This window comes from Onychomys torridus, chromosome 2, assembly GCF_903995425.1.
Source record: "Onychomys torridus chromosome 2, mOncTor1.1, whole genome shotgun sequence".
Classification (NCBI taxonomy): domain Eukaryota; kingdom Metazoa; phylum Chordata; class Mammalia; order Rodentia; family Cricetidae; genus Onychomys; species Onychomys torridus.
In genome coordinates this window covers 100,651,993-100,669,361 of record NC_050444.1, presented here as the reverse complement: position 1 = coordinate 100,669,361, position 17,369 = coordinate 100,651,993, and the positions used below count along the sequence as shown (strand labels likewise).

Here is a 17,369-nt window from a genome sequence, read left to right as displayed (position 1 = left end):
ATTTATTTATTGTGTGTGTGTTTGCATATGCATGCGCATGTGGGCACCTTCATGCCATGGCCTGAGTATGGAGGTAGGAGGACAAATTACAGGAGTCTCTCTGCCATGTGGGGCCTGGGTATTGAACTCATCAGGCTTATCACCTTTACCCACTGAGCTATATTTTAATAGTGGGAAGTTGAAGAAACAGTATTGTGGTATGAACTCTGTTCCTTTTAATTGAAAAACACTTCCATTAGTGATAGTTACACAATCAGATAGTTTAAAACACTAAGTCTTGGTTCTGCTTGCTCTTGGTCTCTTGTGTAAATTATTCCCCTGCCCCCTTCCTCCTTAGTAGGCCCTAGCTGTTCTAGGAATTGTGGGTAGATAAGGTATTGGTCAGCACTGGAAGGCAGGGATGTGGATATAACAAGTGATTTGCAAGGTTGATTTTACAATCATAAAAATACTAGCCAAGAGGGTTGGGGATTTAGCTCAGTGGTAGAGCACTTGCCTAGCAAGCACAAGGCCCTGGGTTCGATCCTCAGCTCAAAAACCAAACCAAAACAAAACAAAAAACTAGCCAAGTAATATCAAAGAAAGTGAAATAATTTGTTCATCTAGGCTAAATAAATTCTGTATATATATTTGTAAAAGACTTAACCTTTTGCAAATGAACTTTATTATATTTTGTACTTTGCAGTGTGCATCTTTTAGAATATCTTTTATATATTCTTTGACAATTTCATACATGTGCATAATGGATCTTGATCACATCCCCTTCTAAATGTAGTGCACATTTTATGTTCATACATACTCATTCCCCTGTGGAGTCACTATATGTGTTCTGTTATGGCAATTTAGAGGTGTCTTTCCCCCTCCACGCATAGGGTTTCTCTGTGTAGCCCTGGTTGTCCTGGATCTCACTGGACCAGGCTGGCCTTGAACTCACAGAGATCCTTCCACCTCTGCCTCCCCAGTGCTGGGATTAAAGGCATGTGCCAGTGTGAGTGAGTGAAATTACTGCCTTGAGAACTTTTCCCTTAACCTGCAACTTCTTATAACTTTCATTTTTTTTCTTAAGAAATATGGAACGCTTCACGAATTTGCGGGATATCCTTGCGCAGGGGCTATGCTCATCTTCTCTGTATCGTTCCAATTTTAGTATATGTGCTGCCAAAGCGAGCACATAACTTTCATTTTTAAAACCACATTAATTAGTGGGCAATGGAAGTGAGAGCCACACTAGCCCGATCTTTTCATGAGAGCGACATCTAGTGGTTGATTTGTGATCTCATCACTTCCCTGGGCTTGTTGAAAATTCCACAGAATCTCTCTGTGCTCTGCTTCCTTGGCTGTGGAGGACAAGGTCGGTGACTCTGGTACTCCACACTCGAGAATTCCAGTGCTCCATGTGTGTGTATCACAGTAGCCAGTCCTCGCTGAGGTTTGTCTGCATGTGTGATGGGCAGATGACTGCACCCAGAGGTGGTTCTGGGCCAGCCTCTCTGCTTTACTCTTGAGGCTGGATCCTCAGAGGTTGTTTATGTTGGCCAAGCTCACATTGTTCCCTGGGGCGCTGAGGTCCTGTGAGTCTGTGCCCAGGAGTTCTGCTTCCCATGCTGGGAAGTCAGCTGTATGAGAAGGGAACACATGTGAGAGGCTCTGAGGCGAAGGCATTTGAGAAGGGAAAAGAGCTGGCAGTTAACATTCGGGAGTATCTCTGCTGCAAATCTACCCTCGTCTGATTATTCCCCTCCTTTGCAGGGGAGGCTCAGGATGTTGGGTATGAAAAAGAATTCGGTATGGCGAGGGCTCCTAGCTCTGTCTTCAGGAGTCAGCTGGCTGATGTCATTTCTGAGGATGGATAGCCCCTGTGGCTGTATTGGTGGAACCTGTTTTGAGTCAGGCCTGTTCTCTGTATTGTGTCACCAAAATCCTTACAGAGCTTCTGGGAGGGAGGAAATGGAAGACTAAAGGGGCTAGGCTTGCTTGAGGTCAAGGGCAGAATCAAGGTCCACACCCAGACAGGTCTACCTCCCAAGCCTAAATGGTGTTTTCCACCCTCCTGGGCTGGCGGTGTAATTAACTCACTAATGCGTATTTACTTATAGTGCTGGTGCTCAGAGACAGACTTGCCCCTCAGACGTTAGAGCACATGGCCGACTGAGCATGTGACCCATAGACTTTCCACGGAGCCTGGTACAAACTTGCAGGAGTGCTTTCTGATGGGGCGGGGGCAGAGTTGGCAGGGTGGGAGACTCATGCCACCATGTTGTGATTACGTCAGTGGGCACTGACTGCCCCTGACTCTCTGATCACCCTGATTCTCCTAATCAGTGTCTCCTGTAGGTATTGGGGGTGTTCCCTACCTCCCCAGGTCACAAATGCTAACACTGGAATGGGTGAAAAGGGTTTGCTGTGATGAAGGCAGACAGCTGACTGGAGTGTGCTTGGCTTTTGTCTGACCCTCCCTTCCTGGAAGACGAACCATGGTGTGTTGTGGGTGCATTTGACACACACCTTCCTCCAGGCTCCTTAGGACCACACCACAGTGTCCTCTTAAATTACCTCTGCACATTTCTTCAGTGTTCCTGGCAATTAAGATCAAGGCTCTTCTGCACGTTAACAGCATTCTCCTTGGTTGGTGAAGTGTCAGCTCCATGCTGATGATGTGGCAGCATGGTTTCCTGTGTGTGAAGGGAGAAGCACTTCTGTGTTTTTTACTTTCTCACATCCTTGTGTGTGAATCATGTGTGGGCTGCTTTAGTAGATAACTAGTCATCTGAATAAAACACACAACCCACCAAAATGAAGCAGCGCTTAGTGAAAATGGACTCATTAGATTTTTTTATAGTTATTTTTCTTTTGAGACAGGGTTTCTCTGTGTAACAGCTCTGGCTGTCCTGGAACTCACTTTGTAGACCAGGTTGGCCTGGAACTCACAGAGATCCACCTGCCTCTGCCTCCCAAGTGCTGGCATTAAATACATGTGCCACCATGCCTGGCTATATATAGTTCCTATATTTATAGAAAATGGTCATTTCCACCAGAATGATTTAACCTATAACCCCAGATTTTCACTTTCTCATCTGTGATTTAAAAAGTATTATATTATTTGTAAAAATGAAGTAGTCTCAGCACGAGGGAGGCTGGAGGGTGGGTCTGGTGGGCAAATCCTTTGAGTGCCAGAGTTCCAGGTTTGCCTAGACAATGTAGTAAAAGGTTGTCTGAAGGAGAAGGAAGGAAGGAAGGAAGGAAGGAAGGAAGGAAGGAAGGAAGGAAGGAAGGAAGGAAGGAAAGAAGGGGCCAAACACAGTGGCTTTTCATCTCTCTGGGTGTGAGGCCAGCTTGTTCTACACAGTACATTTTAGGTCAGCCGGGTGAAATTTGGTCTATAGGTAGTAAGAGCACTTTCCTGAAGAGTGACTGGAGAGCTGTGCCCTAGGAGACTGCTTTAGAAGAGTCTGTGAAATATATTCAGTCATGAATGTCCGAGTCACACTTGGTCTTCAGGTAGGCGATGTTTCTATTTCTTGCTTAGAATTTTGTTTGAAAAAACAATGTGGTGTTTTGAGATAAGGTCTTGTAGCCCAGTCTCCTGCCTGAGTCTCTCGAGTGCTGGAATTACAGGTCTCTGCCACCACATGTGACTTGAGTTTTCCTGAGGCCTATTTCTATTAATTGAAAGCTTTCATTTTTTCCCCCTAAGTGTATAAAAGTCAGAGCCCAGTGGTGCTGCGGCTTCCTTTTTCTTTTCTTCCTTTTAGTCTGCTCTAATTGAGAGTTAGGTTTGTAGCCTTTGGAACCCAGAAGGCTGTATTTTGTTCACCACCAGAGCTAGGAGCAATTACAGGTGTGGCTTTGGAGGTGGTCTCTGGAGTATTAGCTTTTATAGCTTTTGATTAAGAGCTGTGTGGTTCAGTTCAGGTTCACAAAGGACTTGCTTTGATTTCTTTATTTTTGAGACAGATTTCTGCTGTGTAGTCCTGGCAGGCTCAGAACTCACTGCTTATAATAATGTTCTTACATTAGATAATAGAATTTAAAATGACTCAGAAGAAAACCAGAGAACAGTTTTGATGGCATTTGAGAGGGAAAACAAACAAACAAACAAACACCACCAACAAGCCAGGGCAGGCAAGCTGCCGGCCTGGAGAAGCTGGGTAAGGAGCAAGTCAAGCCTGCTGAGTCCCAGGCTAGAGAAGCTGGCAGGCTCATTGATGGAAGTTGGGACGCAGCTGGATAGCTGTATTCCGAGAGAGTGAGAATGCCAAGATTGTCATTCAAGCTGATGGAGGATTTTGGCTGGTGTCTGGAAAGGAGATGGGAGCTATGCTTTTCAGTTAGAACTTGGGACAGCAGACAGGCTTAGCAAGCAGTGGGGCTCTGTTGGCGGCGGCGGCAGCAGCATCGAGGCCATGCTTCTGGCCTGGGAAGTATACATCTCACTAAGGGACAGTTGTTACTTCCACTTTAAAAATACTTTTTAAAGACAAGATTTATTTTTATTTACGTGGACATGTGTGTCTGTGTGTGTGCGTGCACTTATGGGTTCAAGGTGCTCAAAGAGGCCCAAAGAGGGTGTAGGATCCCTTGGAGCTGGAGTTACAGGTGGCTGTGAGACTCAGGTTCTAGGCAGCAGTTCTAGGCTTTTGACAGCTCAACATCTCTCCAGCTCCATGCTCATCTTTTGTTTTTAATATATTTATTTATTAAAATTTTTTTTTCATTTTACATACCAACCCCACCCAGTTTCTCCCGCCTCCTCACCTCCCTCCCACTCTACCCCCATCCACTCCTCAGAGTGGGTAAGGCCTCCCATGGTAGTCAACAGAGTCTGGCATACCAAGTTGAAGGAGAGTCTAGCCCCTCCCCATTGTATCAAGGCTGAGCAAGGTATCCCACCACTGGGAGTGGGCTCCACAAAGCCAGTTCATGCACCTGGGATAAGTCCTGGTCCTGCTGCCAGGGACCCCACAAACAGGTCAAGCCACACAACTGTCACCCACATTCAGCAGGCCTAGTTCAGTCCCATGCAGGTTCCTGAGCTATCAGTCCAGAGTCAGTGAGCTCCAACTAGCACCGGTCAGCTGTCTCTGTGGGTTTCCCCATCATAATCTTGACCCCTTCTTCTTCTCCTCCTCCTTTTCTTGTTCTCCTCCTCCTCCTCCTCCTCCTCCTCCTTCTTCTTCTTCTTCTTCTTCTTCTTTTGAATGCCGAATGCCATTTATTGAAGGAGGGAGGAGGTCTTAAATACAGGCTTACAGCAAAATAGGAGAACCCTGGATGGCAGAAGTTCGCTTCTGATTTTTTTTTGAGCTGAGGATCGAACCCCAGGCCTTGCGCTTGATAGGCAAGCACTCTGCCATTGAGCTAAATCCTCATCCCCATCTCTGATGTTTTACAATCTTGCATCTAAGCTGTTAATGCCCAGTATGCTGGATACACAGACAAGGAGCTTCACTTAAGCATTCAGGAGGGTGGGATCTTGCAGGGAATTAGCATAGGGAAGATATCAAGGTCAAGGTCAGCAAGCAAGGCAACAGTTACCCAAAATGGGGGCCAGGACCCTACAGGTCCCCCCTTTTACTAAAAAATGAGCTTCTGACTTAGGTTGCATGGGACGTCAGCAGGTCACCTTACCCGTCATAGAGACACCTGTCCAGGCCACACAGGTGTTCTGTCTTAGGTTGGTGAGCGCCCCCCCAAGAATTACCCGTCTCTGAATACTCATTATCATACAGGCTCAATCATGTGAGAGCTGCATAGTTAACTGTTGCCAAAGATCTCTAAGTGGCGCTGGGCTTGCAATCTGTGTGTTTGACACAGAAAAGACCAACAGAAATCTTAACCCACCCATAGCCGGTAGGCTAAAGGCAGCTGAGCCATTCCCTTCCTTAACGAGCCTTACTGCAAATTGGAGACCTTGTAAGATGGTATCCTGAGAGCAAATGGAACTTGAGTTTGTAAATTTGTAACTTTCAAAGCCAATCGAAAATGTATATAACTATTGATTTAAATTTGTCATGCCCAATAGAATGAAAGATTAATTAACTGTGGTAGCTACTTTTGCTGCCAGGGTCTCCACTGTGCTAGCTGTAGTAACCAGTTATGAGATGGCAATCCCAGAAACAGTAGTAGCGGTGGTCATTACTGTTATAACAGCAACAACGGCAGCAGTGATGTCAAATTCTCTTCTGGAGCGTGTGGGTATCCATTGGCATGGACACAACTCCAGGAACATGAACCGACATGCTGTGGATATCGCTCTGTGTAAATAAAGTTTTGATTGGCCAGTAGCCAGGCAGGAAGTATAGGCAGGACAAGAGAGAAGAGAATTCTGGGAAGTAGAAGGCTGGGGAGAGACACCGCCAGCCGCCGCCGCCAGAAGAAGCAACATGTAAAGACACTGGTAAGCCACACGCCATGTGACAAAGTATAGACTAACAAAAATGGGTTAATTTAAGATAGAAAAGGTAGATAACAAGCAACCTGCCATGGCCATACAGTTTGTAAGCAATATAAGTTTCTGTGTGCTTTCTTGGTTGGGTCTGAGAGACTGTGGGACTGGTGGGTGAGAGAGATTTGTCCTGACTGGTCCAGGCAGGAAAACTCTAACTACACTGCCAAGGTCCATTTTTCTTGATCCCAGCACGACTTAAGCTGGCAGCTCTGCAAAAGAACAACTAAGAACCATAAAGGAAAAACAGGCAGTTCACAAGGAGCAGAACTGATGGTCTCATAATGGCTACATTCAGATTCACAAATTTTAAGGTATCTTCAAAGGGGGCTAAATGAATTTCAGGAGGCCAAAAAGTGTTGCACAGAGCCACTCCTGAGAAGTAGGTACTGCTCCAGCTTGAATAGGATTGTGAGAATGAAAATGCTTAGCTGGCATGCTACTGTTACTAAATGGAGGTCAGTGACCTTCAGTGTTATCCTTAATCTCCTAGGTGTCTGGGTGACACGTTCTCAAACATATTGCAAAAGCAGTTACCTCTGTTTCTCTTCCTTCACACTTGTTCCCAGGGACTGGTCTCTGCTCTCTTCTATGCCTCCTCTTTGCCCCTTCTCTCCCATCCTCTCAATAAACCTCCCACGTGGGCCCTGTTGTATGGTGTGACTCCTTCCCTGATAGTTTAAAAATATATTTAGTGCCGAGATTTAGATTCAGTCTGAGACATGCTGGGACCCTGCACCTGGCCCACCAATGACAGCCCTACTTTTTTCCCACCTAACAAATTGCTGGGTCTCTCCATCCAACACTGATGATTGTTTTTGTGAGCTCCAGGGAGTCGACTTGGATCCACCTCAAACAGCCTGACGGTTCCACAGAGCTTGGACAGTGTCCAGCTAGCTACTCCAGGACATGGCCAGCACCCCAGATTTCTCAGGTCCCTCAAAGATGATTGATGTCCCCCAGACCAGCAGGAAGCAGTCTCGAGAACACAGCACCCTCATCCCCGCCTCACCTGCTACCCCTTTCTAACTCCTCACCTTTTTATAATAAACAGAAGGGAGGAATGTTGGCATTTAGGCATCTGTACTGGCCTGCCCTTAGGGTCCTGTCAGGATATATCCTCAGCTGCAGCCACTAAGAGCCCACCCTGGGCATTCGCTATGTTTCCTTATAAAAGGGGGCCTTGTACACCTCCCGTCTCTTTTTCTTCCTTCAATCTCATCTCCAGGTACCAGTCTCTATTCCCTTCCCTGCCCCTTCTCTCCCCTCCTCTCAATAAACCTCCCATGAAAAGAAAAAAAAAAAAGCAGTTACCATACATTTCATTACCTTCAGGAGAATCCAACCGCATGGCTGCAGTTCCTAGGCTTATGTTAATGCTTGCCAAAGCTGGCTCTATTGGGCTTTCAATCCCCATTGGCATTGGAAGGGGAGAGTTTTTCACGAAGGTCCAATAGGTTTCTGCCATGTTGTGCTTCCACTGCAGCCACAGGGCGCACTCAGCGCTCAGAAACCCTATGAGGAATTTCATTGTCCTTACTAGTGTAATGTTTCATTGAGGGTTGCTCAGTAATTGAGTAATACCAAATCTTATTATAAGCAACAGTCATCCTAGGGTCCCCCATGCCATATATATAGCCTTATGGTTCTGTGGGTTGCAGTCTGATTGTTCTTTGCTTTCTATCTAGAATCTACTTATGAGTGAGTACATACCATGTTTGTCATTCTGGGTTTGGGTTACCTCACTCAGGATGATTTTTTTCTAGATCCATCCATTTGCCTGCAAATTTCATGCTGTCATTGTTTTTCTCTGTTGAGTAGTATTCCATTGTGTATATGTACCACATCTTCTTAATCCATTCTTCAGTTGATGAGCATCTAGGTTGTTTCCAGGTTCTGGCTATTACAAACAATGCTGCTGTGAACATAGTTGAGCATGTATCTTTGTAGTATGGCTGAACATTCCTTGGGTATATGCCCAAGAGTGGTATGGCTGGGTCTTGTGAGATAGTTCAATTCCCAATTTTCTGAGAAACTGCCATACTGACTTCCACAGTGGTTGTACAGGTTTGCACTCCCACCAACAGTGGAGGAGTATTCCCTTTGCTCCGCATCCTCTCCAACACTGACTGTCATTAGTGTTTTTGATCATAGCCATTCTGTCAGGTGTAAGGTGGTATCTCAGAGTCGTTTTGATTTGCATTTCTCTGATGATTAAGGATGTTGCCATGCTCATCTTTTTAACATCTTTCAGGTATGATGGACAGATTTCCTAAAGGATCTTTTCTTATCCATGTGATTGATAGGCTCACATGGCTTAACTTTTTTTTTTTTTTAAATTAAGAGATTTTCTATTTGTTTTACATATCAATCACGATTCCCCTCTCCCTCCTCCCATCCCCCAGTCCCCTCTCCCCCACAACTTACCTCCCCCCATTCCCACCTCCTCCAAGGCAAGGTCTTTCCTGGGGAGTCAGCCTAGCCTGGTATATTCAGTTGAGGAAGGTCCAAGCCCCTCCTCCCTGCACCAAGGCTGAGCAAGGTGTCTCAGCATAGGCCCTAGGTTCCAAACAGCTAGCTCATGCACTAAGGACAGGTCCTGGTCTCACTGCCTAGGTGCCTCCTAAACAGTTCAAGCTAAACAACTATCTCACTTATCCAGAGGGCCTAGTCCAGTACCATGGGGCTCCTCAGCTGTTGGTCCACAGTTCATGTGTTTCCACTATTTTGGCTAGTTGTCTCTGTACTTTTTCCAATCATGGTCTCGATATCTCTTGCACATATAATGCCCCCCTCTTTTTTTCGTTGATTGGACTCCTGGAACTCTGCCTGGGGCTCAGCCATGGATCTCTGCATCTGTTTCCATCAGTCACTGGATGAGAGTTCTATCATGACAGTTAGGGTGTTCGGCCTTCCAATCACCAGAGTAGGTCAGCTCAGATACCCTCTCGACCATTGCCAGTAGTGGCTTAACTCTCAAAGGGAAGAGGAAATAGTATTTCTTTGTGATCTTTGGGCAGTGTAGAATGGCATGTCACCATCCAGGGCTAGAGATACAACTCAGGTTCTATTCTTTTGGCCAAAAATCACAAAACAGAGCTGACTAAAAAACATAAGACCAAAGCAAAACAAAAGTAGCCATGCTTTACCAGGAGGACATGGCCTTCTCTTAGTGGACTTCAACAAGCCCCACGTCCTCCACCCTCCCTCCCTTTGATATGGTATTGCAATCTTTTTAAATCATTAGCTCTGTGATTCCTGCGTTTAGTGTGTATGAACAGCACCAGCGCACGGGGGCATATGCCAGGGCACGCTGTCAGAGGACGGCTTTGTGGGCTTTTTTCTCCCTCCTGCTTTTTGTGGGTTCTGGGGATTGAACTCGTAGGCGGCTTTTGTGGTAAGCTCATTCAGATTCCTACAGCCACCACTCACCATCTGGCAGTCCCTGGTGTTTCAGACCTTGAGGCAGGGTGGTACTTCCTCCTCCCTTCCCCGAGTTCTTCAAGTCCTAAGGAGCGCTTTGGTGACATTTTTCTCTTTCTTACAATTAGTTATTGGCCAAGTAAACAAGGAAGATGATTACAGATTCTAAGTATTGTGGACGAAATAAAGTCAGATGATGAGAAATTATAAATTGCTATTCTTGGTAACTTTAGTTAGTGTGATCAAAGACCTAACCTTGAGGAAATGACTTTCTGAGAGTCAGCCTTGGGCCGAGCACTGCTGTTAGGGGCTGAACAGAAAGATGTGGGGCTGCAGCGGAGTGCCCAAGAGGCCGGTGGGTGGAGGGGTGCTCGAGGCAGGCAGGCAGCAGGGCTCTGAAGGCTATGGGAAGGAGTTGGGCTCAGCACAGTGAAAGCTCCTATAGCGTCTAGAGCAGGCGATGGCGTGTGTGTGTGTGTGTGTGTGTGTGTGTGTGTGTGTGTGTGTGTGTTAAAAGGGAAGGAAGAGGCGGCCCTGGTGTGAAGATTGGATGGGAGATAGGGAGGTCAGTGAGGTGGGTCTTTAGAGGTGCTGGCTGCCTGGGCCATGGCTAGGAGGGGAGAGAGAAGGGTGCTTTGAGACCCAGCTCTTTGGGAGGGGTCCCAAGTAGCTGGCCGAGGCTTTCCCTTTTGACTTTTGCACCCACGAGGGAGCTGTTGTACATGTGTGAGTTCTGTGTGAGGATGTGTGTGTGAGTGGGGAATGTATTGTGCATGTGAGATAGGGGACGGGGGGGGGGGAGAAAAGGGGAGGGAGAGAGAATATGAATATATGACGTGTGCTGGCAAGTGTGATGTCAACTTCCCACACGCCAGAGTCATCAGAGAGGAGGGGCCTCAGTTGAGAAAATGCCTCCATGAGATTGGGCCGTAGGCAAGCCTGTAGGGCATTTTCTTAATTAGTGATGGATGGGAGTGGGCCTGGCCCATTGTGGGTGGGGCCACTCTTGTACTGCTAGCCCTGAGTTTTGTAAGAAAGCAGGCCGAGCAAGCCTCGGGGAGTAAGCTAGTAAGCAGCATTCCTTCAGGGCCTCTGTGTCAGCTCCTGCCTCTGGTTCCTGCCCTGTGTGAGTTTCTATCCTGACTTCCTTTGATGATGAATAGTGATGGAAGTGTGAGCCAAACCAGCCCTTTCCTCCCCCCATGTTGCTTTGGCCATGGTGTTCCATTACAGCAATAGTAACCCTGACTGGGACAGAATACGTTGAGGCTTCTCAGCAGGTCACTGGCGAGCAGCAAAGGGCCTGGTGGTGCTGGGAAGCCTAGCTCAGTGTCGGAGGACTGCTGGGTAGGTCTGAGATGAAGGCCTGCTGGAAGCTGAGGTGGCTAGGCTTGGAGAAAGTGAAGACTGATTCAGGCATGTCCTGTTACTCAGATTTTCTACATCTGAGCTGAATGAGATCGAGGAGTAAAAGCAACTGAGTGCAACAAGCCACACCCTTGAAACAGGTGACTGACTTCAGGCTGAGTGTTTTTTATGGGTCTCAAGCCCAGTAAAAAGAGAGCAAGAAATCTCACTCAAATTCACAGAGATTTCTGGGAGTGGAGTTCATCCACTAAGAGTTGTTTTTCTGCCCCTGCACATCCTCCCCCCGCCCTCCCCATACATACTCCTTTTTCACATTTGAAATTCTTCATTCTTGAGAAACTCACTGTAGTCTTTATTCCTTTCCAGGACATCTTTGAAGATGCCTTGGAGACCATCTCTATGTAAGTAATAATATAATAAAAAAGTGTTATAATGAGAAATTGATGGGTTTTGTGTATAAAATGTCAATATTTCGTTCTCAATTTTTTGAGAGTAGTGGCTGCTGTCTGGAAAATCACTGGTTTATAACGAAAAAGTTAGGATGTGATTACACGTAAGGTCTACCTAACATTCTCAACTATTTTATTTCTTGCATTGTTAAATAAAAGAAAATGCTTTCCAGAAAATTATTTTGTTTATTGCTAACATTCTAAACGTTTGTCCATGTTATTTACATGATTAGCTTTGTTATAGATTGTTGCTTTTGGTTAGTATTTAACTACATGTTTAAGCCAGAGTGATGTGCGTGCGTGTGTGTGTGTGTGTGTGTGTGTGTGTGTGTGTGTGTTGAGATAGGGTTTCTCTGTGTATCCTTGAACTAACTCTGCAGACCAGGCTGGCCTCGAACTCACAGAGATCCACCTGCTTCTGCTGGGATTAAAGGTGTGTACCACCACTGCCTTGCCTGAGTGTTTTTTTTTTTGCAACAATTTAAAATGACTAAATAGGATTAGATCAAGTAGGATACTGTAGTTAGCTACCTCTCTATTATCAGTCATTTAAGCTATTACTATTTTAAAAACTTGCAAAAAATTTTTTTATGTGTATGAGTGTTTTGCTCAAGTATATATGTGTGTACCACATGTGTACAATGCCCATGGAGGCCAGAAGAGGACATGGAATACTCTGGAGCAGGAGTTATGGACAGTTGTGAGCAGCAGTGTGGGTGCTGGGAATTGAACCTGGGTCTTCTTCAAGAGCAACAAGTGCTTTTAACGGCTGAGTCATCTCCCCAGCTCTAAAAAAGGTTTAAGTGATGTGTTGTCACATGTTTGAATTACTAGTTTGTTTGAATTATTTGGAAACAATTAAAAACTTAGATGTAGGATTGTTGGTTTAAAAGGGATGAATGGGCATGTTTATTGCTGTTTACACATCTTGAAATGCCTGGCTGTGTTAGTTTGCAGTTGGAGAGCTTCTCTCCAGGTGCCACCAAGCCCCCGCAGTCCCGCAACCCATGTATAAAATAATCACTCAGACGCTTGTATTACTTATAAACTGTATGGCCGTGGCAAGCTTCTTGTTATCTACTTCTTCTATCTTACATTAACCCATTTCTATTACTCTATAAGTTGCGGCATGGCTTGTGGCTTACCGGTACCTTACATCTCGCTTGTCATGGCAGCAGCTGGCTGGTCTCTCCCCACCTCTGCCTTCCACTTCCCACAATTCTCTTCTCTCTTGTCCTGCCTATACTTCTTGCCTGGCTATTGGCCAATCAGTGTTTTATTTACTAACCAATCAGAGGAATGCATTTGACATACAGAAGATCCCACAACACTTCCCCTTTTCTTTCTTTCTTTCTTTCTTTCTTTCTTTCTTTCTTTCTTTCTTTCTTTCTTTCTTTCTTTCTAGGGAGGTTTTAACTTTTATATAGGAAAATTACATATAACAAAAACATTACTAAACAAGAATTACAGTTATAATATTAAAGATGTCCTATCTATCTTATATTTGTGAGTCTAAGGTTTTTATATTTAACTTATCTTTTCTCATAACTAAGGAAAATTGTCACTATCGAGACCTCAGAAGGATATAATATTACCTGAGAAACGGGAAAAAGATATAATCAACTTTCGGGTGTCTTGCAGGGTAGACAGAGACAGCTGGCAGCCTGGACAGTCACCTAATGTTCCTTTGTAAAGTTGGGTCATCCCCACAGGGCAAGAGTCTCTTGGTCACTTCTCTCAGTGTCCTGTAGAATGTCTGGCAGTTTTCTCTGCGAAGCAGGAACCTGAAGGACCATTTTGTCAAGCAAAGTTCGTTGGTCACCTTCCTATGGGTCCTCCCTGTCCAGTTGATCAAGCAGTCCAGGCAAGAACAGTTTCTTGCCCAAATGGCTATTTTTGGCAAGGTGAAGATAAACTCCATATGAAGTGTCTTCAATGCCCATCCTCCTCTCTGAAGTAAATCAGTGCTGCCAGGAGCAGACATGTCTCACTGTCCAGAAAGTCTAAATTTTTAAAATATTTTAAATGCCATATTCTGTAGGTCTTTAAAGTATTTAAAGATTACCTATCTATCTAAAATATATCTATGTATACCTAAAAGACTTAACTAACATGGCTACAAATATGATTATCATAGATGACTAATTATTAATCTATTTTTAATTATCCATTACAATTTTAAATGAGCTGTACAAACATAATACCTTAAAACGAGTAAAAATATACACACAATATAACAAAATTAACTTTAAGTTTATATCAATAGACTAAAATCTATACCAATGTAAAACATTTTAAACAAGTTGTTGCTCTTTAAAAGTAAGTTCATTAATCTACCCTTTCATCCTATTATATGCTGGGAACAGGAAGGCTGAAGCAGAGACACTGCCAGCCACCGCCATGACAAGAAAGATGTAAGGTACTGGTAAGCCATGAGCCACGTGGCGAAGTATAGATTAATAGAAATGGGCTAAATGTAAGAGTAAGAGCTAGACAACGGCAGGCCTGAGCTGATGGCCAAGCAGTTTAAATAATATGAATGTCTGTGTGTTCATTTTATAAGTGGGTTGTTGGAATAACAGGGCTTGGTGGGGCTGGAGAGCTTCTCTCCAGCTACATTAGTTAGCTTGGGTTGTGTAACAGAATGTAATACAGCGCACTGCACGGCTTAAGCAGCGGAACTGTAGTTAGTGTCTCACTCGGGGTCTGAACCGTGGGCGACTGAGATGAAGGTGCCAGCATGACTGGGTTCCGGTGAGGCCTTCCTGTCTTCCCACTTGTGCAGATTCATCTTCTTGCTCTGTCTTCAGGTGATAGCGCACACAGTTCTTGGGAGTCCCTGACCTCACCGGGAGTGCCTCACTCTTCTGACCTTTCAGCAATATTTCCCATAGTTTGTGTTTGAAACTGTCACACTGAAGGCTAGGGCTTCACTAGGACACTTCACTAGACATACACTTCAATCCCCAGCATTTTCAAAATAGTTTTTTCTGATTTTGTGGGTACCGGTCCTGTGGGCAGTGCTGTAGGCTTCAGCATTGCCACCACAGAGTATGGCCTAGTTAGGCTTACTGCTGCTGTCATGAGCTCCCATGACCACAGCAACTCACGGAGGAAAGGCTTGGCTTCACTGACACTTCTAGGGAACAGTCCATCACTGAAGAAGGTCAGGGCAGGAACCTGGAGGCAGGAGCTGATGCAGAGACCCTGGACAGGTGCTGCTCCCTGGCTTGCTCCCCATGGCTTGCTCAGCCTGCTTTCTTACAAAACCACCGGTCTAGGGATGGCACTACCCACAATGGGCAGAGCCCTCCCTCACCAGTCACTAATTAAGAAAGTGCTTACTTTTTGGAGATAAGATTTCACTGTGTAGTCTTGTCTGGCCTGATGACAAATATCAGCACATGAACTGTGTGTAGCTGGAGTCTCTCCATCTCCTGCCAAGCCCTGCAGTCCCATGACACATGTATAAAACAATCACTCAGACGCTTATATTACTTATAAACTGTATGGCCATGGCAGGCTTCTTGCTATCTAGTTCTTTTATCTTAAATTAACCCATTTCTATTAATCTATAAGTTGCCATGTGGCTCGTGGCTTACCGGTACCTTACATCTCGCTTGTTAAGGCAGCGGCTGGCAGGTCTCTCTCCAGCCCTCCACTTCCCACAATTCTCTTCTCTGCTTGTCCCGCCTATACTTCCTGCCTGGCTGCTGGCCAATCAGTGTTTTATTTATTAACCAATCAGAGCAACACATTTGACATACAGAACATCCCACAGCAACTGTGTCCTTTGAAGAATTTAAATTGTTCATAAGTTTTGTGACTTGTGTGGCGTGAGGAACAAGCTCTTAGGGAGGTATGGTCAGTTAGGCCCATCTCATAACATGTAGAGATCGCCATATGTGTTAACCCACTGCTTTCCACCAGCTCTCCTGTGGGATTCTGTTTCTTGGATGAAGAAACATTTGATGCTGGCATGTGTTCCTTGGTGCACTTACAACAGGTTGTTCTTTCCTAGTTTGTACACACATGCTATCTATGGTGGTATATGAAATAGTTTGTTCATAAAGCAGCTGTAACATGTCATAGGAAGAATATATGTCTTAGGGTTTCAGTTGCTCTGAAAAGACATCATGATCACAGCAGCTCTTATAAAGGAAAAACATTTAATTGAGATTGCTTACATTTTCAGAGGTTTAGTCTATTATCATCATGGTGTGACATGGTGGCATACAGGCAGACATGGTACTGGAAAAGTAACTGAGAGTCCCACATCTTGATCTGCAGGCAACAGGAAGTGGTCTGTCTCACTGGGTGTAGCTTGAGCAAAGAAATCCTTAAAGTCTACCCCTACATTGACACACTCCTTCCAACAAGGCCACACCTCCTAATGGTGCTACTCCCTTTGGGGGACATTTTCTTTCAAACCACCACAGTATATAAAATGCTTTGGACTAGGAATGTTGCCCAGTTGATAGAGTGCTTAGGATATATAAAGCATTGAGTTTTATCTCCACAGACAATAAGCTAGGTGTGGTAGTGTAAGCTTGTAATTCCAATACTCAAGAGGATTAAGTTCAAGGTCATCCTTGACCCACATAGCAAGCTTGAGACTAGCTTGGGCTACGTGAGAACCTGTCTTGAAAAACAGTCTTTGGGGCCAGAGAGATGGTTGTGGAGAAAGACATTTGTCACCAAGTCTGATGACCTGAGTTTAGACACCAGGAACCGCACAGTAGAAGGAGAGAGAGAACCAGCTCCTGAAAGTTGTTCTCTGACTTGTGTGTGGGACCTCCCCCCACTTTTTCCAGGGTACTCTTGAGGAAAAAGGGATAAGAAAGTATCAGGTAGAAAGATAGGCCTAGTTGACGAAAAGAAAGACAGAAACACAGGGTAGCTTCGGGAGGACCTGGATAAAAATGCACCGGCCCAGAACTTTATTCAAAAGGGCTTTTTATAACAGTGCCAAGGGGTGAGGCAAAAGACCTCCCCCTGGCTAGTTACAGCCAAGTGTAAACCCTTCCAAACACCTAGTAACCACACCCGTGGTCACATCACCCCCTTATGCAACCCTGCTGGGTAAAGCAAGCTCAGATTCTCCGACCCTGAGTAATTTGGGCCTCCACAGACTTGCACACATGTATACTCACAATAGATAAATGAAAATTAAAGAAGTGTTTTGCATTTTCCAAAAGTCAGCTCTGGAGCACATAACATGGTTATGGAAAACTCATGGGACTGTTGACATAAGTGCTGTTGAGTGACAGAAGATTCCTGGCGTTGTATAGTAGGGGGTGGATAGGCACTTGGGAGCCTTCTCCCTTTGGCAGCTTTGATAGACTCTTCCTCATAACCATAATGACAGTGGACAATGGGACAGAAATCTGTTGAGAGGTCTGGTAAGTCAGTGGTTAATCCAAATTTTCTTTTATGGTAGTTAAAAGTAGTCTAGGGGGAACATAATCACATTTATATCAGAATAGTTGAGGGTTCTCAGCAGTGACCTCTCATGTCATATCACCCTGCTAAAGTTTGAGTTAATCCTGACATAGGAGTTTGTTGGTGTTTAACGGGCTCCCGAGGCTGCATGAGTGTGGTGATGGATGTGCCGATGTACAAGGACTTCTGAGAACTTGACAGACTTGGAGAAGGTGAAATAGGCCGAGTGATTAGAAGCTCAC

General features: G+C 45.0%; 1 protein-coding gene and 1 non-coding gene across 3 annotated transcripts in view; one reads left to right on the top strand and one right to left on the bottom strand.

Annotated features, from left to right (window-relative positions):
* Positions 1 to 17,369, top strand: part of Ttc39b (tetratricopeptide repeat domain 39B) — a 120,338-nt gene that overhangs the window by 25,436 nt on the left and 77,533 nt on the right. For both annotated transcript variants that reach the window (XM_036179103.1, XM_036179102.1), the window contains exon 2: positions 11,603 to 11,637. In XM_036179103.1, coding sequence (XP_036034996.1) covers positions 11,636 to 11,637 — 2 coding nt within the window. In that variant the 5' untranslated portion in view covers positions 11,603 to 11,635. The remainder of the gene's footprint in view (positions 1 to 11,602; positions 11,638 to 17,369) is intronic.
* Positions 1,065 to 1,171, bottom strand: LOC118578925. Its single transcript, XR_004944315.1, has one exon. It is a non-coding gene; the product is annotated as a U6 spliceosomal RNA (small nuclear RNA).